This window comes from Amblyraja radiata, chromosome 28 (assembly GCF_010909765.2).
Source record: "Amblyraja radiata isolate CabotCenter1 chromosome 28, sAmbRad1.1.pri, whole genome shotgun sequence".
Lineage (NCBI taxonomy): Eukaryota > Metazoa > Chordata > Chondrichthyes > Rajiformes > Rajidae > Amblyraja > Amblyraja radiata.
Genome location: NC_045983.1, coordinates 25,087,639 through 25,112,996, shown reverse-complemented (window position 1 = coordinate 25,112,996; position 25,358 = coordinate 25,087,639). Strand labels below are relative to the sequence as shown.

Here is a 25,358-nt window from a genome sequence, read left to right as displayed (position 1 = left end):
ATTTCAAGCGGAGTGCAGGCCAGTAAATTCACACACACACACACACACACACACACACACACACACACACACACACACACACACACACACACACACACACACACACACACACACACACACTCCACCACACACACACACACCCTCCACCACACACACACTCATGCATGCACACACACACACACACACGCACAAACATACTCACACACACATACACAGACTCACACACACACATACACTTACACACACACACAAACAAACACATACACTCTCTCACCCACACAGACTAACACACACACATACACTCACACACACACTCACACACACATACGCTGACACACACTATATATATGACAGTAAACTTTCTTGAATCTACTCACACATCTGAGCGCAGCCTCTCCACAGTGGGGCTTCCACAGTCAGCGGCACTTCCGCAATCAGTGTGACCTCTGCACTTATCGGAAATTACACAATCAGCGCGACCTCTGCACTCACCGGAAATTACGCAATCAGTGCGACCTATCCACTAAGTGGAAGTCACGGAATCAGCGGGACCTTTGGACTAAACACAGTCGGACCTAATAAAGCATTTATTCCTTCCAAACACAGTCGGACCTAACAAAGCATTTGTAGATTTGTAGGTTAATTGACCTCTGTAAATTGCCCCTAGTGTGTAGGATAGAACTTGTGTATGGGTGATTGCTGGTCGGCGCGGACTCGGTGGGCTGAAAGATCGAAGATTTATGAGGATGTTGCCACAACCAGAGTGCCTGAGCTATAGGGATAAGTTGGGCAGGTTAGGACTTTATTCTTTGGATGACAGGAGGCTGAGAGTTATGTTATAGAGGTATATAAATTCATGAGAGGAATAGGTTGCATGAATGCACACAGTCTTTTTCCCAGGAGGAATCAATAACTAAAGGGCATAGGAACCTGAGAGGCAGATTTTTCACATTGAAGCTGGTGGGTATACGGAATAAGCTGCCAGAGGAAGTAGTTGAAGCAAGTACAATAACAACCTTTATAACAGATTTGGACAGATAAATGGTTCGGAAACATTTAGAGATATGAACCAAACCATGCATAAGGGACCTGCTTAGATGGGGCATCTTGGTTGGCGTGGACGAGTTGGGCCAAACTACCATTTTCCACGCTGTAAGGTTCTTTGACTCTTTAACCCATCCTTGGAGAAAGTTTAAATTCATCCCACAGTATTTCAATGTGGAACTGGGCTCTTGATTTTTCTTTGAATATGGGAATAAGGGGAGATGTTTATATGATCAAACAAATACAAGTTCTTGAGGCTGTGGAAAAGCTGAAATATTCAGTAGATCAAGCAGAATTCATTGCGGGGCAATGTTTTCCCCTCAGCTCTTGCATGACATGTGCTTTCAGCATTTTATGTTTAAATTTCTGTTAATATGGATCCCCTGCCCTACAGCTTAAGTTCATGTGGTTTGATTACTATTGAGCGGCTGTGTTATAGAGAATATACGTGTTGCTTTATTGGACTGGCTGCTGCAGTGACTGATGGCTGCAGCTGGTCCAATTCTTTTACCTGCACAAACCTATATTTAGAGTTAAGAAAACTGCCTTCTGGGTAACCTTAACCTAGTTTTTTAATCTATTAAACAATGGTTCTCTTCCATCTCACCCTGTGCCAGTTACATGCTTACTGTGGAGTATAATATAGCTCCCTCCTGCTCACAGTCAGGTTAGAGAGGTAATCAATTTTGTAGCTGTTTGGTTTTCACACAACAATTTAGGGATTTGTCATAGAAGAGACTGCAACTGAAGCCACACAATGCTATGTCCCCTAGGAAAAGAAAGATCGGTTAATAGTTTAAAGATTACTTTTAATATACTGGATCAATGAATTGGCAGTTCACATGAGGATTTGTTATTCTATTTGCTATGGAGTGTGGTATTAACATTTCATTAATCTTTCAAGACAATGAGCATGGAATATATGCAACTATTTTCTTAAACAGTCTAATCCAACTCAATTATCACGAATGACATTTTTAAAAACTGCAGATGCTGGAAATCTGAAATAAGAACAGAAGATGCGTGAGAAACTCAGCAAGCCAGGCAGCATCAGAAACAGATACTAATGGGAAAGATTTAATAGGAGCCTGAGGGGCAGTTTTTTCACGCAGATGGTCATAAGGTCATAAGGAATAGGAGTAGAATTAGGCCATTCGACCCATCAAGTCTACTCCACCATTCAATCATGGCTGATCTATCCACCATGGTGGTGGATATAGTAATGGAACAAGCTGCCAGAGGAGGTAGATGAGGCAGGTACCATAACAGCATTTAAAAGACATTTTGACAAGTACAGGATACAAAAGGTTTGGAGGGATATGGGTCAAGCACGGGCAGGTGGGACTAGAATAGATGGGGCATCTTGGTCGGCATGGGCAAGTTGGGTTGAAGAGCCTGTTTCTGTACTGTATGACTATGACTTACTGAATATTCTCAACATATTCTGCTGTGTTTAAAATGACCAAGAACCTTTTTCATCTCTGTCCATATAGTGAAAGTAATGTTCTTCTCCTCACCTGGAGAGTACATTCAAAGTGAGAATGCTATGAAACTGTTGGTGAGAGATTCAGTTTGTACTGTAGCAGAGGTAGACTGGTTTAAAGCTGTCCTAATTCCAGGGTGAAAGTGAGATTTAAAGCAGTTGCTTAAGATTTGTTTACAGTCATATTGAAGTTTGTATTGTTTTCAGTATTTGTTTAATTAAGTTCAGAGCTATGCAATTAAATGAAAAACTGGACTTTGATCAGGAGAAGACACATATGTATGTGTAAGAAAGAACTGCAGGTGCTGGTTTAAATCGAAGGTAGACACAAAATGCTGGAGTAACTCAGCGGACGAGGCAGCATCTCTGGAGAGTAGGAATGGCCGACGTTACAGGTCGAGACCCTTCTTCAGATTGATGTCAGGGGAGGGGCGGGACAAAGATAGAATGTAGTCGGAGACAGTAAGATTAGTGGGAGAACTGGGAAGGGGAAGGGGATGGAGAGAGAAAGCAAGGGCTATCTGAAGTTAGAGAAGTCAATGTTCATACCGCTGGGGTGTAAGCTACCCAAGCAAAATATGAGGTGCAATTCCTCCAATTTGTGCTGGGCCTCACTCTGACATTGGAGGAAGCCCAGGACAGAAAGGTCAGATTGGGAATGGGAGGGGGAGTTGAAGTGCTGAGCCACCGGGAGATCAGACAGGTTAAGACGGACTGAGCGGAGGTGTTCAGTGAAACGATCGCCGAGCCTGCACTCGGTCGCCGATGTAGAGAAGTTGACAAATGGAACAGCAGATACAGTTGATGAGGTTGGAGGAGGTGCAAGTGAACCTCTGCCTCACCTGAAAAGACTGTTTGGGTCCTTGGACGGAGTCGAGGGGGGAGGTAAAGGGACAGGTGTTGCATCTCCTGCGGTTGCAGGGGAAAGTACCTGCGGAGGGGGTGGTTTGGGTGGGAAGGGACGAGTTGACCAGGGAGTTTCGGAGGGAACAGCCTCTGCGGAAAGCAGAAAAGGGTGGAGGTGGGAAGATGTGGGCAGTAGTGGGATCCTGTTGGAGGTGGCGAAAATGTTGGAGGATTATATGCTGTTTGCGATGGCTGATAGGTGGAAGGTGTTCTGAAAGGGGAAGGGGGAGTAAGAGCGGAGCTGCAGGATATCAAGGAGACCCATGTGAGAGCCTCATCATAATGGAAGAGGGGAACCCCTCTTTCCTAAAGAATGAGGACATCTCCAATGCCCTGGTATGGAACACTTCATCCTAGGCGCAGATGCAGCATAGATGCGGGAGTAGAGGATAGAATCTTTACAGGAAGCAGGGTGAGAAGAAGTGTAGTCAAGATGGCTATGGGAGTCAGTCGGTTTATAGTAGATGTCGGTCAATAGTCTGTTTCCTGTGATGGAGATGGTCCAAGTGAATTTGAGTGCAGGATGGAAATTAGTGGTGAAGTTGATGAAGTCTGTGAGTTCTGCATGGATGCAGGAGGTAGCACCAATGTAGTCGTCAATGTAGCGGAGGTAGAGTTCGGGGATAGGACCAGAGTACGGCTGGAACAGGGATTGTTCGACGTACCCTACAAAGAGGCAGGCATAGCTGGGGCCCATGCGAGTACCCATAGCTATGCCTTGAATTTGGAGGAAGTGGGAGGAGTCGAAGGAGAAGTTGTTGAGGGTAAGGACCAGCTCTGCTAGGCGGAGGAGAGGGTTGGTAGACAGAAATTGGCTGGTTCTGCGGTCGAGGAAGAAACTGAGGGCTTTAAGACCCTCTTGATGGGGGATGGAGGTGTAGAGTGACTGGACATCCATAGTAAAGGTGAGGGAGTGAGGGCCTGGAAAACTGACACATTTGTCAGCTATATGGATCAGGAGTGAGCTGATCTTACTAGCTGTGAAACTGATCTAACACAAAAATGAATCAACTTTATTGGACATCAAATAAATTATAGTTGCCTGCAGTTTGACAGATTCATGAAGTAGTTACTTTTTAAAAGGTTTTGTTGTAACTAACTAACTGAACAGCCTGGTACTGCTTCTCTGATATAAGTAAGATTGCAAGAAACTTGTGTAAAAAGACTCTGAAAATGGCCTAATTGTCTGATGTAAAACCACTTGATAATAAATTGCAAAATGTATCTCAAATTTAGCAGTTTAGTTTTCAAGCATTTCCCTTAGTTGCTTTCCCTTCAAATGTGCTGCATTGTCTGTGAAGCTGTTATCACCCCTATTAACTGTGCTCTTGTGAATTAATGTACACAATTTTCTGTGTATCCTTGTTTCTTCATATATGAATGACTACATTTTATTCCTAATGTCCCTTTTATCTGTGGATCCCTGATGTTTCAGTGATTCCCTGTGTACTCGCAGGTATTAATGATTATCTGTGTGTCTATTGTACTGAATACCTGCATGCTATTATCTCCGTGGCTCACTACAGACTTCCACATCTTGGTTATTATTTTTGTATGCCACTTGTGCCAATAATTTCCCTTGTGACTCTCACATCATGATTATGTGCATGCTTCTGCATCTCGTTGATTAAACGTGTACCTCTTGTGCCAGTGGCTGTAGATGTGTTTCCCCAGTCTCACTTATTTATTGTTTACCCTTCAATCACGTATTTTGCTATGGTTTGCTTTTGAATTTCTTCAGATTTGCCAATATCTTTTTAGCATGAATAATGACAAGAGTATAACAAAAGGATTAAAAAAAGTCTGTCAGTACTTTATTGTGAAGTGGTGAGAATTTGATGGGAACTCCTTGCATGCTATTTATTCCATTCCAGTGTTTCTATTACCACCCTGTTGTATCTTGTACTTGAGGTGCAGACTCTTTCGATCATATGTCAGACTCATAATATTATATCAAGCTTGGTCTGCACCCTTTGAAACATTTATGTTCAGTGGCATTGAGCACCGAATAGGGGAAAATCAGGACAGCCATCATTTCAAACAGTGCAGCAAAAGTGATTGACTGATCCAATTATTTGTCAATTGTTATTTGAAAAACATGATTTGATCAAAAAGAAGCAAAGCAGACAGATTCTGAAGGATTTTAATAATTTAAAGGCAAAGTCAGTAGATGCCAAAGTAAATAGCTTGGGAGCAACAAGCAAGTAAGGGGTCCTGCTTTACTTTGAGCAATCTGACAGGACTTTGATCGGGAGAAAAACTCATGCTTCATAATGAAAATGAATCAGAGAAGAGATCTCAATTCAGAGGTTGTAATAACATTTTGTGAAAGTTGAAAATAAGAAATAAAAGCAAAAAAACCCAGGAAATAATGAGCAGCTCCAGCTGCATCTGTGGAAGGAAAAACTATTAACAAAGGTTACTTATTTCATCAGAACTGTAAATGTTGGAGATGGATATGTTCCAAGGTGCAGCAAAGGAGAGTAGAGAGGTTTAGTACAAGTTGCGATTTGATGACAAAATGGCGATGCAGGGCACATGCTTGTGGTAATAGGACAAATAACAAAAGATAAGTCAAGAGAAGCTATAAATGGAAATAGCAACATCTTATCTGAAATTCAAACCAATAACCTGCTGACATTTTTTTAAGAACCAGCCATCTTCAGTTCACTTCAGTATTTTAGATGCGCAGTTCAGATGAGGGATCTTTGACCTGAAATGTTAACTCTTTTTCATTTCCCAGTCATCGTCTGACCTGTTTACTCTTTCCATCATTTCCCTTTTTTTGGTTTAGATTACCAGCATCTGTTGTGTTTTTGATTTTCAGAGTATTAAGTAAATCGTGCTATTGTAACAAAGCTTTTCTGAGTAAAATATAAATGATTGTCTTTTTGTTCAGTTACTAAAAGTTCCAATGAAAAGCACATGCAGTTCTAGTTACAAATATCAACTTTATCACTGCTACTGTTTGATCTTACATATCAGTCCGTTCATCTTTAACCTTCTAGGAAACCATTTCACCAAAACTAAATGAACTCTTGTTTGTGTATTTCTCTCCTACAGAATGGCACTAGTTATGAATCACTGATGAGACGCAACACAGAACTGCTGAAAGCTGTTGAAGAATTGGAGCGCACATGCATAACACTTAGAGAGGAGAACACTTTACTGGTAAGGGAAAGCTATTATTTTACATTGAAATCTCCTCTGTTATCCCTTACCTTTGTATCTCTGGAGATGAGTCAAAATCTTTGCTCCTCTGTCTTTATTATTCATTACATCTTTTTCTCTGCTGTTTAATCATTCTCTCTCCACGTTTTTATTTCCCATTTTCCCCTATCTCTTCTCGTCCATGCTTTTTCCATTTTCTCTATCCTTCGTCTTTATCTATCTCAGCCGCTTTCACTTTTGAATCTCGGTACTTAACCCTATTAGTGACAATTAATCCCATTCAAGTTATGGTTCAATATCTTGTTATGCTAGCACATTAGAAGGACCTCTCACTGGGGTGCTGTAGAGGGTGTTCGGTTTTGGTTAATCTTTACTTACAGCTGGGAGGATAGCAAGGTAGAGAGTAATCGCCTTAAAACATGTTTTCTTGTTCAGCGGAAAAGCAGCTCTCCAGAGACTGAAGAGAAAGTGAAGAGACTGAAAAGGAAGAATGCTGAGCTGGCAAACATTGCTCGACGTTTGGAGGAGCGAGCCCGGAAACTGCAAGAGGCGAACCTCAGAGTAGTGAGTCTATCAGTTGCAATGAATTAGTTTGATAGAGCACTTAAGTAAAGTTATAAATCAAAATTGTTAGGTTATTTCCATTGTATTTGTTATGCTGCTTTCAACATTTTGAACCATGATATTTTATAGTGCACATGCGGCACCATAATAACATCAGATTTAAGAAGTGTAGGGAGTAACTGCAAATGCTGGTTCAAATCAAAGACAGGCACAAAAAGCTGGAGTAACTCAGCATTCAGAGATGCTGCCTGTCCCGCTGAGTTACTCCAGCTTTTTGTGTCTATCTTCGGTTTAAACCAGCATCTGCAGTTCCTTCTTACACAAAAATCTGGAGTAACTCAGTGGGTCAGGCAGCTTCTGGAGAAGAGAGATTTAACTCAGGGCTCAAAGCAGATTTTAGAATTTCTTTACTGCAACCCCACAAACTTAAATTTCTCAGGACATAGATTTCCCTGTCTTTCCTCTTAATTACATGGTGGAGGTAGTGTTGTCCCAGTCGTGAAAGATCTCAATTGCAAATACAAGAATATAATATGGTCACAGAGTCAACAAGGTGTGCAGTGCAGAAGTGGACACTTTGGCCCATCACATCCAAGCCAACCTCTTTGCCCATATTTAGGTCCATATCCTTCTATGCCGTGCTTATTTAAGTGCCTTCCTGAAATTCTCTTAAATGTAATGATTGTATCTGACTCCACCATTTCCACTGGCAGTGAGTTTCAGATATCAAACATTCTGCAATAACAATTTCCCCCTCAAATCAGCTTTAAAACATCTTCTTCTCACCTTAAACCTGTGCCCTCTTATTTTCGATAAAGATTCTGACTATCTGCCCTGTGATACCTTATAATTTTATACAACTCTGTCAGGTCACGCCTCGGCCTTCTTTGCTCCAAGCAAAACAAACTTGGCCTATCCAATCTCTCCCTATAACAAAAGTCCTCCAATCCTGGTGAATCTACAGGTCCTTTCTATTATGTGGAGACCAGAATTGCACATAATACTCCAAGTGTGATATAACCAGTGCATTGTAAAGTTGCAACTTCACATCCCATCTTTTAATTCTGTGCCTGAATCTTTGAAGGAAAACGTATTCCTTCTTTGCTACTCCATCTTCTCGTTTTACCACTTACAGGGATCTATGGATGAACCCCCAAAGCCCCTTTGTTTCATTAATTAATTATATTTAATTAGGGCCCATGGTGTGCTGCTTGTTTTGTGTAGTCCTGTTTGTTTTGTGTTTTTTGTGTTGTTTATTTTCGTTTTGGTTAGTCTAGTTTTGGTTTTTAGTTTCTGTTTTGGGGGGGGGGGGGGTTGAAACGGGGCTTGCTGTCTCTCCCTGCGGGGGAATGCGACTTTTTGTCGTATTCCCCTTCTCTGCCTCCGTCTGCGCTGAGGCCTAATCGCGGAGCTGGCGACCTCGAGGCTCAGGAGGCAGAGCCCGCCAGGACTCGCCCTGAGCTTGCTCTCGTGAGGGCGGCCCGGCTCGGGGCTGGAACAGGGCTTCCGTGAGGGACTGTGACGCTCCCGTGAGGACGGCCGGCCCGAGGAAGGAATGGTGCTCCCGTCGGAGTGGCCGAGCTCGGGGAGGTACGGCGCTCCTAGCCCGAGGGAGAAGCGGCGCCCAGTCGGGGCGGCCCAGCCCGAGGGAGGAGCGGTTGCCCAGTCGGGGCTGCCCAGCCAGAGGGAGGACGAGGGAGACAGTCGGGGGGACAGAGGCGAGAGAGGAGCGGCGGCGGGGGAAAGAAGGAGGAAGGAACGTCCCGGGTCGGGGCGCCAAGACGAGGGAGGAGAAGAGACCGGTCGGGGCGCCAAGCCGATGGAGGAGCGCCGCCCGGTCGGGGGGCCAGCCCGAGGAGGAGCGGCGCCCGGTTCCCGGGTGCCCAGCACGAGGGAGGAGCGGCGCCCGGTAGGGGGCCTGGCGCGAGGCTGAGACGGTGGCAGTACTCACGTGAGGGCGATCCGGCTCAGGGCTGGAACGGTGCTCCGGTGGCTTGGACGGTGTTCTGGCGGTGGTGGCCTGAGTCCGGGGTTCGGCCGCGGGCCAGCGGCTGCGTCAGCAGGACTGGTGGGCGGCAGCTTCGACCACCCCGGGCCGCGGTGTTTGAGCCGCGGGACAGGTTTTAACATCGCCCGGGGGGTATCGCCTCAGCGCAGAGGGAGAAGAGGAGGGAAGAGACTGGAGACCTAAGACTTTTGCCTCCATCACAGTGAGGAGATGTTGGGTGGACTCACTGTGGTGGATGTTAATATGTGTTTATTGTTGTTTTTTATTGTATTGTATTGTATGTATGACTGCTTCAATTTCGTTCAGACTTCGGTCTGAATGACATTAAAGGTTATCTTATCTTATCTTATCTTATGAATAGCTGCCTTATTATAATCCTTTGTTGCTTTCCTTTGTTCTTTAATAAAAGAAAAAAAGGTGAATGTATTTTAATAAATCAATATTTTTACTTTTGTACCACATCGAAGGATTGTAGAGTTGGTTCTGGTCTAATGACGTCGCCATTGAGAAACTGTTTTCATTAAAAGTAATAAACATTTACAAATGGTAGCAGTGTAGCACACCAATAATGAGGAAGACCTTTCAGACCTGTGGCATTTGACCAGCATTTGTATTTTCCATTTTATTTTGCTTGTTTTGGCTGCATGTTTACATTTTTGTGAAGGATAAGTCGGAGCTTCACCAGATGTGCTTAATGACAAGTACTATGTACAGTTCAATGGTTTCATGCATTCATTCATTCATTTCTCAGTCTAGTTACCTGGTCGCTCAATCAGAATGACAAAAAAATAATTCCTTGCCTCGACCAGCTGCTTCAGCAGGAATAGGGCACCATTCTTAGTTTTAAAGAACAGGCTATGCTGAGCACATCTGGTCAATTTTAATAGGATTGTTCTTACATGAATGGTTTTCCTGTGCACCGTACAAATGAAGAGGTTACCACTCAATCCAGTGATTGAAGATGTCAGAGATATGATCTATTTAGTGCTCACAGCTACGACTGGCAGCTGTTTCTCTAAACCCCTTCAGCTCTTTTTCTCCCATTCTTAATCTAAAAATCCTTCTTTTGTACCAATCTTTTTATTTCCTTTCTTGTTTCAACATATTTTCCATGTGTAAGGTATGTTGATCTGTATAAAAGTTGCATCAGTGATACAAGTAGCGGTCAATACATCAAAGCTACATGACAGGTTTATTTCTTGAATCTCAATTTTTTGCTGAAAAAACAATTTTTATAAATGATATACTTAACTCAGCAATTATTTGACACATAAGGAAGCTCCACCACAATTTTACCTTTAATGGATTGAAATTTGGAGGCAGAGAACAACTTGCTGATGGTATAAAGGTTCCGGAAGAAGGGTTCTGACCCAAAATGTCACCTATTCCTTTTCTCCAGAGATGCTGTCTGACCAGTTGAGTTACTCCAGAATTTCAAAGGTTCCAAGGTCTTTTATTGTCACGTGTGCCAATTAAGGAACAGTGATATTCGATTTACCATACAGCCATACAGAAAAAAGCTAAACGACACACAACTACATAAAAGTTTGCTTAAACATCCACCACAGCAGATTCCCCACATTCCTCACTGTGATGGAAGACAATAAAGTCTAATCTTCATCCCTCTTTACTCTCCCATGGTCGGGCCAATCAAACCATCCACCATTGGGGCGGTCGAAGCTCCTGCAGCTTGGAGCTCCCGAAGTTAGTCTCTAACCAAGGAGCATGAGCTCCACGATGTTAAAGTCTGCAGGCTCCCGTGGTTGGAGCTCTGAGGTCGATCCCTGAACTACAGGGATAAATATAGCAAGTTAGGGCTTTATTCATAGAAGTTTAAGAGGCTAAGGGGTGATTATGTAGAGCTGTATAAAATAATGAGGGGAATTGACATGGTGAATGAACAGTCTTTTCCCCAATGTAGGGGAATCAAGAACCAGCGGATATAGGTTTTAGGTGTGAGGGGAAAGATTTACTGGGGACCTCAGGGGCAATCTTTTCAATTAGAGGCTGGAATGAGCTGCCAGAGGAGGTAGATGAGACAGGTACGGTAACAACATTTAAAAAGTGCTTCGACAGATACATGGATAGGAAAGATTTAGAGGAATGTAGACTAGCATCTTGGTAAGCATGGATGAGATAGGCTGAAGGGCCTGTTTACATGCTGCATGATTATGATTCTCTGACTCAATTACTCTACGATTACTTTTATTTGTTATAAAAATATTGGAGAGCATGGATTAAATATGAATGTTAAATGAGCATAATATATTCTGAAAGATCCATTCCTTTAAAAATGTAACTCCTGAAGAAATGGTAAATTAGTTTATGAGTCACATAAAATGGTACAAATCCAAATAGTGTTAAGATTTCTAGAATCCCTGGTTGTTTACATTTGTATTGATGGTCCTCCTGTTTATTCTACCTAGGCCCTGTACACCTCAGTTAAAATGTCCCTTGTTTTATAAATCGTTATTGACATCTCTATATAATAGATCTGCACCTTTCTAATGCATTCGTATCTTTCATTTTTGAGCCTAAATCATTTATATGCGAACCGAGTACAGAACCTTACAGAACCTCACTGGTGACCAATACTGTACACAGTTTGCTTGCTAAGGTGTAACTAGCGTTGCACATAATGGCAGCTTAACCTCCTAGTTCTTATTTTCTGTGCTATAGCTAATAAAGCAATGCGGTCCCTATTCCTTTTTAATCATCTGAATGACCCATCCTGTACCCTTTTAGGATCTAGGAACTTGCACTCCAAAGCCCCTTAGTTTCGCTATACCATTCAGTTTTCTCCAACTTATTGTAAAATCACTTGTTTTGTTTCACCTTCTTTTTACCACCATTTGTGTTATTTTTCTCCTTAACTGACCAGATCATCTCTATATTCTTGCAGATTCCCCACTGTCAACCACAATGCTAATCATTTTATTATCTGAAAATTTAATATGTCATCTACATTCAAGTCTCAAACTTTTATATATTATGCAAAGTAAGGGATTAAGTACAGAACTTTCTGGAACCACAAATCCTCATTAGTGAAAGCTTTACATACATTAAAAAAACCATATTTCACTTAACTAGAAGTTACTTTCATATTCAAGTTGCCATTCTCCCATGGATCCCACAAACTTTTATTTTCTTGATCGGCTTGCCATGTGAGACCCGATCAAAAGCTCAGCTAAAATCCACGTAGACTGCATCAACATGCGCCACTCTCCTCAAAAAAATTAAACGTTTAATTAGATTGGATAGTCCTCAAACAATTTTTTTCCTTTCTCAGCATTGTCTCTCCATAATTTCACTTATGAGTGAATTCAGTGAGAGAGTGCATAGTTTTCTAATTAGTGATTAATCTATTTGTAATTAATACTATGGTTGATCATAAATGCAATTGGTTTGAAATTTCTGCTTTGGGATCACCATGAGTCCGTGAAGTACATCCACTATAATCAGTGATCAACAGAGTAAATTCCCAAGGCTTATGTAATATTGGGCACTGAAGCCCCAGCAGACATCTGAATTGCAATTCAACCGTGTGCACAATTTGCAACATGTTGCTTTTAATTGTTTTATATTGATTCACTTTGATCCTTCCTGTTTATTTTCTATTTCCATATCTGGAAGGTGAATGACTTGGAGGGTGGTGTTCTCATGCGACTTTTATCCCTGTCCTTCTTGGTGGTGGTGGTGGTTACATATTAAGGTGCTGTTGGAGGAGGCTAGGCTAGTAAATGTAGTGGATTTTATAGACAATACATACTGCAACGCTGAGGGATTGAGGTGGAGGAAATTAAAATATAAGGCAATGTATCAGGTGCCAGACAAGCATGTTATTTGTTCAGGCTATTGTTGAGATTCTTGAGATTTGTTGGACTTGCAATCAATCAGGCAGGATGATATTGCTACATAATGTGATGGAGGACGATAGATTGTGTCCTCACTAGAATTGTGCGATGGTCGCTCCTACCGATACCATGGACAATGAGGAGGAGGTCAAGTCTGCTGATCCCACATGTTAGTTCCCTCACTTACTGCGACTGGCATAACCCAGCAGCTCTGTCCTTAAGGCATTAGCAGGTTACCACAGCTTTCCCTTCAGTATTGTGCCACATTAGAGCTTTTGAAAGGGCAATTTTGCTTTATGCTAACTGAATTTGAAATAAAGCAGCAGCAGATTGAGGAGCACCTGGCTTATCTGGAGCATTGAAGGATGAAAGAGAGGTGTATACGATGTTGAGTGGAGGGAGAGCCACAGGACAGGAAGCAGGAATAAATTGTTTCAAAGGAGCAGATTGCTTTCCAGTAAACCTGCTGAGCCTTGCTTGTGCCTTCTTGGTTGAAAATCAAAACATCAAGCTTTGATCCAAGTCTGAACAGATAATACTGTCTCCTGTCCCGAATCAACCTGTATATTTTATTTTGCTTTTAACAAGGTCAGTAACACACATTGCAACACAATTTATAGATAGACATGGAAAACTACTGCATGATCTCGGTAATTTTTAATAATGATAATCCAACAATGGAATTTATAATTAATAACAGAACTAACACATTTGGGAAGCATAGCAACAGATCCAGTAGAAGAGTTTAACAGAAAACTCTCAAATTGTGACAGCAAATATTGATAGACTAACGAGTCTGCACTGTTTACCACACAGTGTACCAACCGTTATATGCTGCCGTCGGCTGCTTCCGTGTTAGAATGCGCCCCAATTCTCCTTAAAGAATTAGTATTTTGGTGCTGCTGAACTCATCAATAGTGTTTAATAGTACCTATCCAACCATCAGGCTGATAAATCAGGCTGCATCTACCTCTCTTAGACAGTACATCAGTGTTGAGTGTGGCTTGCTTCCACTCCAATTCTGTGGGGTCCTGAGGTGGCCAATGTGGGAACTGCAGACTCTGTCACTGACGGGACAGGAGGTAGGGGCTGTCCCACTGCGGCGACCTAATCCGCGAGTTAAGAAGAGTGTCTTCGACCTTCAAGTTCGAGGGCACTCGCCTGGAAAACCTCAAGCTGGATCGACCATCAGCATTGAAACCGCAAGCTGGATCGACCGACCGCACACACACAAACACATCGCAAAGGCGGGGGCCAGGGAAAGCGGGGGAGCGCTGTTTGAAATTCAGACCCGCGATGAAGAGGAAGGTTAAAGACAGCTGCACAGTGTACGGTAAGTCCTTTAGAGAGCGTGGGGGGGGGGGGGGGGGGATGAGAAGGGGAGAGAGAAGGAGAGAGAAGGAGAGGGAAGGGGAGAGAAGGGGAGGGGGGGTGGGGGGAGGGAGAAGGAGTGGACATGACTTCAGAATTAAGGGACAGAAGTTTAGGGGTAACATGAGGGGGAACTTCTTTACTCAGAGAGTGGTAGCGGTGTGGAATGAGCTTCCAGTGGAAGTGGTGGCGGCAGGTTCGTTGGTATCATTTAAAAATAAATTGGATAGGCATATGGATGAGAAGGGAATGGAGGGTTATGGTATGAGTGCAGGCAGGTGGGACTAAGGGAAAAAAGTTGTTCGGCACGGGCTTGTAGGGCCGAGATGGCCTGTTTCCGTGCTGTAATTGTTATATGGTTATATGGAGTGGAGGCATTTTTAAGGTATAATAAAGTTTAGCAGGCATTTTACCTTTTTCGGTTTTCCTTGGTCCTGAAAACTCCAATGAGCCAATTAAAATGCCCGGTCAGCGAAGGAGATTGCCCATAGCTGCCCTCGATTGCCTGTAACTACATAGTGACCCCACTCCACTGCACTGCACTACGAGCTCAAAAGAACCATGCCGACCAATTTTTACTCGTGGAAATTTTTTCAACATGCTGAAAATTTTTCCGTGACCTAGCCGAGGCCGTGAGTATTTGGGAACTTCCCTCGAGCATGGAGGAGAGTTCCAGTGACCTCCTAAGACCTCCTAGGACCTCGTGTCGACCTTGCTGCGAGTTTGAGTCGAGGGCAAACTCGTCTAAACTCACAGGTTAGGTCGCCGCAGTGGGACAGCCCCTTTAGGCAGGTGGGGTGATTTGTGAGGTGCTGTTCACCCGTTTATGTGAGTGTGTTTGTGTTCCAGACAAATAGACATGATTCTCAATGCTATCTTGAGTGCTCCTTCCTTATTTTGTTCAGTCGCACACCAGGGTTCCCTTAAGTGGTTGAAGATGTTACACTTTTTCATGGAGGCTCATAGAACATTCCTGAATAATTTCCTCTGCCCAGCTCATTATCTGTGGTCTTTTTGGACCTCAGAATGAAATGTTTGTGATTGTGATTTTAGGTTTACAAATAACATACCCCACCCAGTATGCCTTGCCCTTGGAGAAACAAGGAACTGCAGATGCTGGTTTACAAAAACAAACACAAAGTGCTGGAGTAATTCAGCTGCTGATTTGCTAAGTTACTCCAGCACTTTATGGCTTTGGAGAGTTCACTTGGGTTTTATTCAGTTAACCTGCCAGTGCATGTGGGAGGATTTTGCAGTGCATTGCTGGAGCTCTCTGGTGCATTGGTAGAGATGCTTGCATAGGTAGTCAATGATCAGAACCATACAGGAGACAGGAATCTCTGCTCTCTGATAGACCATGAGGCATGTCCAAGGTATGAGATTGTGTCATTCAGATGGCCAAAGACCGCTATTACATTAAAGGTGATATGAAAGTGATGTTAGAATTTTGTATGTCCACCTTATCAATAGGCAAATAAATCTGAATGGGAGGACATGTCAACAGATAGTGTAGGAAGGAACTGCAGATGCAGGTTTAAACCGAAGGTAGACACAAAATGCTGGAGTAACTTAGTGGGACAGGCAGCAGCTCTGGAGAGAAGGAATGGATGACATTTTGGGCTGAGACCCTTCTTTAGACTGAGAGTTAGGGGAGAGGGCGACATAAACATATGGAAGGGTAAGGTGTGGAAACCCAGATCAAAGCAGACGATGCTAAGGAAATGTAGAATGGTCCATTGATAGCTGAGGGGAAGGTGACAAGGAGGCATAAAAGCAGTAAAATTTAATAAGGGGGACAGTGAAACATGTCGGAGAACTAGGATGGGGAGGGACGGAGAGAGAGGGAAAGCAAGAGTTACTTGAAGTTAGAGAAATCAATATTAATAATGCTGGATTGAAGGCTGCCCACGGGAAGCCGAGGACAGAAAGGTCAGTGTGTGAATAGGAGGGGGAGTTAAAGTGTTCAGCAACCGTTAATCACGCAGGCCTAAACTGACTGAGCGGAGGTGTTCAGTGAAACAATTGCTGAGCCTGCGCTTGGTCTCGCCGATCAAAACGTGATGACACTGGTGTAATGCTTAGGTGAGGTCTGCTACATGATTTTACCAGGTTGTATACAAAACAAAGCGTTTCACTGTCCATGTGATATAAAGAATCATTGAATCGTAGTTGAGTCTTCAATTGACACTGCAATAGGATGGAGTTTCAACACCAGAGGATGAGGAGAGGTGGCTTTAACCATTGTTAGGCAGTTGTTTCTTTGAACAAGACATCCCTGGTGTGAGCAGTCTTGTTCATATTGTAACGATAGTAAGGGAGATGGATAAAATTATTCATGTTTTCATTGTGGACCAAACATTCTGGTGTTAATCTTCCCAATGTATAATTACAGAATGTAATAATTCATCAAAGTTAGAGATCACAAAGCTGATTATTGGTACTTTCAATGGGAAACTGCAGGAGCGATGGACAGCTGTTAAAATGGGCCACATTTCTAATTAAAGTCAGGCTGATAAATCATGGAAAAATGTGCACAATTGAGACACAAATCAATTAATGCCGACCTGCCCTCATTATGCAACCAATCCCTGATCTTTTTGTGTCTTAACCATCTCATTTATCTTTTCATTCAGGTAAACTCTCCTGCTCCAGTTAAAGGCTACAGTTTGGAACATTACAAGAAAGCCTTTGCCAGACAATGTGCCAAAGATCTCTCCGAACATGCTGACATTATCCTTGCTAAAGACAAAGAGATAGAAGAATTGAGGCAAGAATGTCGTGACCTTCATGCAAAACTGGGACCATCAACGGTAAAAATAAAATTTGTGCTTTGGAATGCTGCTTTTCCATGATGAATTCTTGTCCTTCAGTTTTGTTGAAGATGAAATTACTTTCTGCGGTATCTTTAATAAACAGGCCACAAATTTTAGACATGTGAATTTTGTTCAGAAGATAACTGGAGTCCACTTGTAAGATGTTTATGCATGCCCGTAGAGTTTGTTTTCATTGTATTTGCAGCACCCCTACTGCATTAAACATACAATAAACACAATTCAATAACGAATGAAAGACAATGTGAGGTAGATTTACTGTAGAGACAGATTGATAATAAAGGCCTGAATCATTTGATGTCAACATTATTTGAAATGTAAACCTCTTTCTAATACTATTTGATGTAGAGGAAATACTACTATAGGAGTAATGTCCCAATTACATGTGCACAAAAAGAAGTCACGGGGAGATGTCAAGTAATTTTAACATAATAGAAAATTAATACAGGTATTTCACAAATTTAAATGTTAGTTTTCAATGCTTCTGAATTCAATGCTTCTGAAGTTCCATTTGAAATTATATGCTCAGATATGTTGTACATCTGAAGCTCCTTGAAGTAGCAAAATCATTGCTTTCAAAAAACAAACTGCTGGAGGAACTCAGTGGGTCGAGCAACATCTGTGGACGCAAAGGGATGGTCGACGTTTCATGTGTAAATGATGCATCATGACTGAGAGTGTAGAGGCAAGATAGCAAAATGATTTGAGTATAGGAGCAGGGAGGTTCTACTGCAACTGTACAGGGTCTTGGTGAGACCACACCTGGAGTATTGCGTACAGTTTTGGTCTCCTAATCTGAGGAAGGACATTCTTGCCATAGAGGGAGTACAGAGAAGGTTCACCAGACTGATTCCTGGGATGTCAGGACTTTCATATGAAGAAAGACTGGATAGACTCGGCTTGTATTTGCTAGAATTTAGAAGATTGAGTGGGGATCTTATAGAAACTTACAAAATTCTTAAGGGGTTGGACAGGCTAGATGCAGGAAGATTGTTCCCGATGTTGGGGAAGTCCAGAACAAGGGGTCACAGTTTAAGGATAAAGGGGAAATCTTTTAGGACTGAGATGAGAAAAACATTTTTTACACAGAGAGTGGTGAATCTCTGGAATTCTCTGCCACAGAATGTAGTTGAGGCCAGTTCATTGGCTATATTTAAGAGGGAGTTAGATGTGGCCCTTGTGGCTAAAGGGATCAGGGGGTATGGAGAGAAAGCAGGTACAGGATACTGAGTTGGATGATCAGCTATGATCATATTGAATGGTGGTGCAGTTTCGAAGGGCCGAATGGCCTACTCCTGCACCTATTTTCTATGTTTCTATGTTTCTAAGATCACCAATATAAAGAGGCGAGAGGGAGGGATGAGACGGGTTGGTGGGGAGATAGGTGGGTCTAGGTGCTAAGCGGATGGAGCCAGGTGGGAAGAGTAACTCATCTAGATCATGGTGGGTGAGGACAGAATGGAAAAAGTGAACAATGGGAGAGGGAACCTAGATGGACCAGTAGCAGTGGGAAAGGAATACAGTGGGTGTGTGTTACCTGAAATTGGAACATTCAATGTTCATACGATTGGGTTGTAGGCTAGCTAACAACACCTCACCTCGTATTCCATTTGAGTAACTCTTATGAATACACCACTGTTGTTACCGACTTCATGAAATGTGTGGTAGAGTGTGTTCCCTTTGTATTATGGTTATTAATTTATTGTACTTTTGATTATTATATATTATCTGTGTTATTGTGTTTACAAACCTGTTAATCTGCAGCAATTAAGAATATCATTGTTCCGTTGTCGTACATGTGACAATTAAACACTCTTGATTCACAACTCTCTTGTTTGACCCCTCTCTCTCATGTCTTTAATCTGGCTATTTTTCTTCTACACACTGTCCTAAAGTAGGGACTTGACCCAACAAAATTAATGTGTAGGAGGGAACTGCAGACGCTGGTATACACCGAAGATAGACACAAAGTGCTGGAGTAACTCAGCAGATCAGGCAGCATCTCTGGAATCTGAAGAAGGATTCTGACCCAAAATGTCAGCCATCCATTTTCTCCAGAGATGCTGCCTCGCCTACTGAGTTACTCTAGCACTTTGAGTCCATCTTCCAAAAAAATTAACCGTCCCTTTGCCTCCACAGATGCTGCCTGATCCGCTGAGTTCCTCTGGCACTTTGTTATTTGCTGCAGATCCCTGCATCTGCAATCCCTTGTGTCAGCATCATTCCTTTGCAGGTTTTCCACTGCCTAATCATTAGTGGTTATAAACCACCCTCTGCTGGATGGAGGCATTATTACCGAAGAGCACTCACCGGGTGCAGAATGAGATAGAATTTATTGAGGTTGAAAAATAAGTATTTGGCTTCCATAAGTACCTCCTGCTATCTCACTTCATCTTGCATCATTCTATTGCTTTGTCCCAGTGTCTCTATCGAGCTGCCCCTTAAATACCATTTGCCTGAACCACTGCAAAGATTAATTTCTCATTCAATACTGCAGATCAGCAGATTTCTTTATTCTTTATTGAATTTATAGGTTGTCCCAGTAAAGAAGCAACACTGGCATCTACGTGTGAATATAGAAAAGTGCCCACATATGTCTGGTTAACAAATAATCTATTCTGGCTAATTACCTCGCAGTCAGTCTATTCTCAGTCATCAGCTAAGCGATGGAAGCTTTCATTGACAGTGATGTTAAAGGGCACTTCCCAACCCATAATCTACACAGAGGTGTCCAGTATGGGTTTCTCGAGGACCAGTTGGCTCCAGACCTCATCACAGCTTTGGTCTAAACATGGACTAAAGAGCTAAATTCCAAAGATGTGAGAAGGACTGCCTTTGCCATCGAGACAGTATCTTGACTAAGCATCAAAAGCAAAACATGCCAATGTTTTTAGTCATACATCCCTAAAGAAAGATATTGTGGTTCATGGAAGTCAGTCATCCTGGTTCTGATGAGGTTCCACACTGTCAACGTATGGTAAGTTAGGGTGAGGTATTTTTATTTCTTATAACCCAATACAAACTTCAGAGGTGGAAATGGCAGTCAGCAAATGGTATTCACCTCTTGTGAAATATGGGAGAGAGAGAAAAGCCAAGTGGCCAAGATGACTACATTTGGTGGAAGTGTATCCAACTGCAACTCCTCTCACAGTGCATGGAGCAGCAGTTGGACTTACTGAAGGGCATAGAAACTGTGTTATATAGATAGGTTTTCAGTGAGGTGGACACATCGCAGGTTAGGCCAGATAGTTGGGCAACTGCCAGGAGAGGAAGGCACATGGTGCAGGAATATCCTATGGCTATTAGCCTTTCTAACAAGTATACTGTTTTGGGTATGGTTGGGGGAGATGGCTTCTGGGGGAAAGGCAGCAGCAGCAGCTGGATCATTGGCACCACGACTGACTATTGTATAGTAAGGAAGGTCTAGATGCAAGTCAAAGTCTAGATGTAAGGTAGTGATAAGGAACTCTGTAGTCAGGGGCACAGACTAGCATGTCTGTGGAGACAAGCAAAACTACAAGGTGGTGTGTGAAAGTATCAAGGATGTGTCTGAAAGAGTGCAGGGCATTTTGAAAGCAGCCAGAGATCATGATCCACGTTGGCACTAATCACTTAGGCAAGAGAGATGTGACTAGAGTGAATTAGGCAGAAGGTTACAAAGCAAAATCTCAAGGACTATAATCTCAGGGTTACAACCTGTGCCACCAAGACGAGGAAACCTTGGTTGACAATGTAGGTGATACAATTAGTAGGTTTAATCGTATGTCCTGTTTATTTGTGGTGTCTGTGTCATGTTCCTTTTTCCTAATATTAAGTTTCTCTTTGGTGTTGTCAGCCACCTTGTGTTTGCAGATTCCCCCTACTTCTCACCTCCTCACCTCCTTGCCTGCAGTTGATATTCGGCCTCCTTACCCTGGACCTGTACTGACTGCCAGCTCCTCCAATTCTTCCGGATGATCTATGACCTGAAGTGTTACATTTATTTCCCATTCCACAGATGTGGCCCGACCTGCTGAGTATTATTTCAGTGTTTTCCATTTTTTTTGCTGGATTGCAGTTTCCGCCAGATTTATTTTTGTGTGAGTTAATGTTCTGAGAATAGTAAATGCTGACAGTGAAAAGCATTGACACTTCTCTAAGGCCAACTGTCTTCCACCAAATCTGGACAATTTAGGTTACTCTGTACATAGATGACTCAGTGGCATCGCTGGTAGATCTGCTGCCTCACAGCGCCAGAGAGCCTGGTTCAATCCTGACCATAGGTGCTGTCCGTGTGGAGTTTACACATTTTCCCTGTGACCATGTGGGTTTCTTCCGGGTGCTCCAGTTTCCTCCCACATCCCGAAAGTGTGCTGGTTTGTAGGTGAATTGGCCTCTGTAAATTGCCCCTAGTGTGTAGAGGGGGGATGACAAATGTGATGATATGGAATGAATGTGAATGGGTGATTGATGGTCAAAGTGGAGTTGGTGGCTCAAGGGGTCTGTTTCCATGCTGTATCTCTAAACTAAAAAAAATAAATAGTAGTTTCTAAGAAAAAATCTTAAATAATAAGCAATCGAAAAATGTGTGTTCACGTTTATTAAATTTTTGACTTCCCATTTCAAGGTCTAAACTCCCAGAATGAATCTGAGCACCTTTTCTATGCTTGTGTCTTCACAGGGGGCTCCAGATCAGTTAAAGCAGAGTGACTTTGAGCGAGTGTTGAGGGAATCTCAGAAGGAAGTATTGCGACTGCAGAGACAGTTATCTGTGGTGTCTCTGCAAGGATCTTTGCACTTGAGGGGCCAAGGGACAGTGAGTAAAAAACACATGTCATAATGTTCACCTCTCATTGAAACAGTCTTACTTTCTTTTTGGCCTGTGTGATCAAGCAGCAGTATCTCACCAACTCTCTTTCCTATCTTGTACAAACTGTAACCCTGTTTTTTTCATCTCCTATTCTTCTCTCCCCATGCATTCACCATTCCGCACCTCATCCCCCCCACACACAAAATTACTGACTGGAAAAACCGGAACAAACCATAGCGAGAGCAGTTGAGTGCAATCTTCTTCAGTAAGACCAAGCAACCTCCACCACCCAAAACACCATTCCTAGAAATGTCTGTGAAGTTGAGAGCATCAAAGAAACTGAAACAAAACAGTTGAAGGGGCCCAACCCGTTGGGAAACCTGTCCGGTGAGCCTGCACCAGTTTCAGGAACACCAAGATCATCTCCTGCAGGGATGCAGATGATATTGTACGTTTTTGGACATTGCAGGAGAGTTTGACCAAGTGGTACCATCGAGGGGAACATAGCCTTAAAAACACTGAGACCTGCAGACTAAGAAAAGTACTTGGAGTCACAGAGTGATACAGGCCCTTCTGCCCAACTAGTCCCACCTGCCTGCGTTTGACCTATATCCCTTCAAACCTGTCCAATCCATGGGTCTGTCTAACTGTTTCTTAAAGGTTGCGATAGTCCCTGCCTCAAACTACCTCCTCTGGCAGCTCGTTCCATACACCCACAACCCTTTGTGTGAAAAAGTTACCCCTCAGATTCCTATTAAATCTTTTCCCCTTCACCTTAAACCTATGTCCTTGATTCCCCTACTCTGGGCAAGAGACAGCGCAACTTCCCTATTTATTCCTCTCATGATTTTATGCACCTCAATAAGATCACCCCTCGTCCTCCTGCACTCCAAAGAATAGTCCCATCCTACTCAAGCTCTCCCTATAGCTCAGACCCTTGAGTCCTGACAACATCCTCATAAACAACTTATTGTCTCGTACTTATTAGATCATATTTTCTTCCACCTGCGACTCAATATCATAACTAACCAGGCTGTACAGATTTAACAAAATCATAGCGAATCATTGTTAGTCCCGCACTTGCAGCTAGTGCTAATCTGCCATTCATACTTACTATGAAACCACCTCAAACACAGCTGTCGTTTTATGTTGAGTCACTGTAGCTGCAGCCCATTTCCCATCTACATCCCAATTCGGCATCCATTATCCTTCCACATGGAGCCGAATTCCTACTTCCAGTCTGAGAATGGAATCTGCAAATGACCTACAGTGTAACCCAAGTCGTAATCAACCATCTAAAATTTAATTAAAAATTTAATGCCAAATAGGTCAATTTAACATCTCTCCCTAATGCACTTTTTTTTTGGGCTATTTTCCATTCTACCACTCCGCTTGCCACTGCCAGAACCATGACCCAGTACTCTGCTGCACCATTTGATGTAGTGCTTCCAACTATCTGTAGCACCATTTCCTGCAGTGCTTTCAACGATCTTTGCCCCAGTGAATTTCCTCCCTGAACTCTCCACCACTCTTTAATTAAGACTGTCCTTAAAACCTACCTCTGTAACTCAGCATTTGATGAATCCTTGACCAACTTCCCGCTTTTGCGCAGTATGGTTTGTTTGATTACATTCGTGAAGTGCCTTGAACATTTTTATGGATTAAAAAATCACATAAATTGAAATTTTAAATGATTTCATTTGGGCAGCACTCCTCTGCAATTTACGATTTATATTAAAATATTACTTTTAACTGATCAATCATGATTTGCACATGCTCCCCCTCCCAATCGGCAAATGCAGGAGAGTTTGCAGCAGGGCTGGAAGCAGTGATGATACCTGATAAGACAGTTATATGGATTTAGGCACAACCATGATCAGAAATGGAAGGGGAGGTTTGGATCAATTTATCCATTATTACTGCAGTATCTGCATCACCTGCTGATCTCCTATCTGCTCTTCTGTAGAAAACTGTAACAGTAAATCTAATCCTCATTTCTCCTTAAGATAGTAAATGGGCTGGGTCTTCCTGTTGAATGCTTAAATGACACTTCACTCTCCATCTGTGACAGTGAGACTGTCCTATAAATCCTTTAGCTGTTGCTTGGTAGCAGCTGGGGCTTTGCCTGGTTGGGTACAGCGTCGTCAGCACAGGCTCTGCGTTCATCCAGCTTCAATCACGCAGAACAAGACGGTAATATTCAACATTTTCTTTCCAATGGTGTTAAAATTACAGAAGGATTTTATTATGGAGAGGGTTGAAATAGTTTGGGCCTGATTCCTCTAGAGCTTGCTGAGAATATTTTAACTTCTGGCTTGCTGCCTCTCCATTACAGAACTGGAACATTTTAATATTTAATATGTTTCTGATTGATTGTATTACTTGCTCTGACTGCACTTACTACTTATGACTCCCATAAAGAGTTTGCATAAAAACTGGCTATGACCATTGTGTTGTGCACCCTGCATGCATGTCTCCCAGGGACAGTGTTATATAGAGGTTTATTGTTTGCTCAATTACAGTAGATGTGTTCTGGTTTTGGTTTACAATGCTGCTCTACGCCTGACAATTGCGTGTACATCGGAATTGGTGTAAGGTTATAACGTTTAAGAATGTCTGAAGAAGGGTCTCAAACTGAAACGTCACCCATTCCTTCTCTCCAGAGATGCCGCCTGTCCCGGTGTGTTACTCCAGCTTTTTGTGTCTATCTAAGGTGATAATGTTGTTGTCAGCAGCAAGCATCATAGATAGGCCTCACCATTAAATAATGGCGAAAGAGGGTGAAATGCTGGAAATAAACATTTGGCTTATTTACTTAATATTATTTTATTCAAATTATTCTGGGTTTCTGTAAGGACATCAGTCGGCTTATTTTTTTTTATAGCCCCTGCATTATCTGCTATTCAATGCAGTATAAATCTGAGCTAATGTTTATTGGGAGGAGCAATTTATGTGTGAGGTTTGGTTATCCATTGGGATCGTCACATATCTGAGTCTGGGGCCGGAATCTACTGTATGTTAGTTATTTATCTGAGCCAGGGTCAGGTATCCCCTAAGAGCAGTTTGTGCCTATTCATCCTTATTCTGCATCCTCGGGTCATTGTTGGTTTACCTGGATCACAGCAGCCAAACATTGTGCAGCTCTGAGCTCAGCAAAAATACTCGGATATAAATTCACTATCTAAAATTAATACCTGCATTAATATTTCATGAAGCAGATGGAATCTGAGTAAACAATGTTCTGTACCTATTATCGGAAACGAGAAACAAGTTGGTGTACCAATTCGACAAGCATATTGTAAATAAACCTTTTTGGTACAAGTACCAATAAAGCAAA

At 42.5% G+C, this 25,358-nt stretch overlaps 1 protein-coding gene across 2 annotated transcripts in view; it reads left to right on the top strand.

The window, feature by feature from the left end:
• Positions 1-25,358, top strand: part of tspoap1 (TSPO associated protein 1) — a 146,010-nt gene that overhangs the window by 33,962 nt on the left and 86,690 nt on the right. For both annotated transcript variants that reach the window (XM_033046124.1, XM_033046125.1), the window contains exons 2-5: positions 6,497-6,604; positions 7,040-7,168; positions 17,035-17,211; positions 21,893-22,027. In XM_033046124.1, the coding sequence (XP_032902015.1) occupies positions 6,497-6,604; positions 7,040-7,168; positions 17,035-17,211; positions 21,893-22,027 (549 nt within the window). The remainder of the gene's footprint in view (positions 1-6,496; positions 6,605-7,039; positions 7,169-17,034; positions 17,212-21,892; positions 22,028-25,358) is intronic.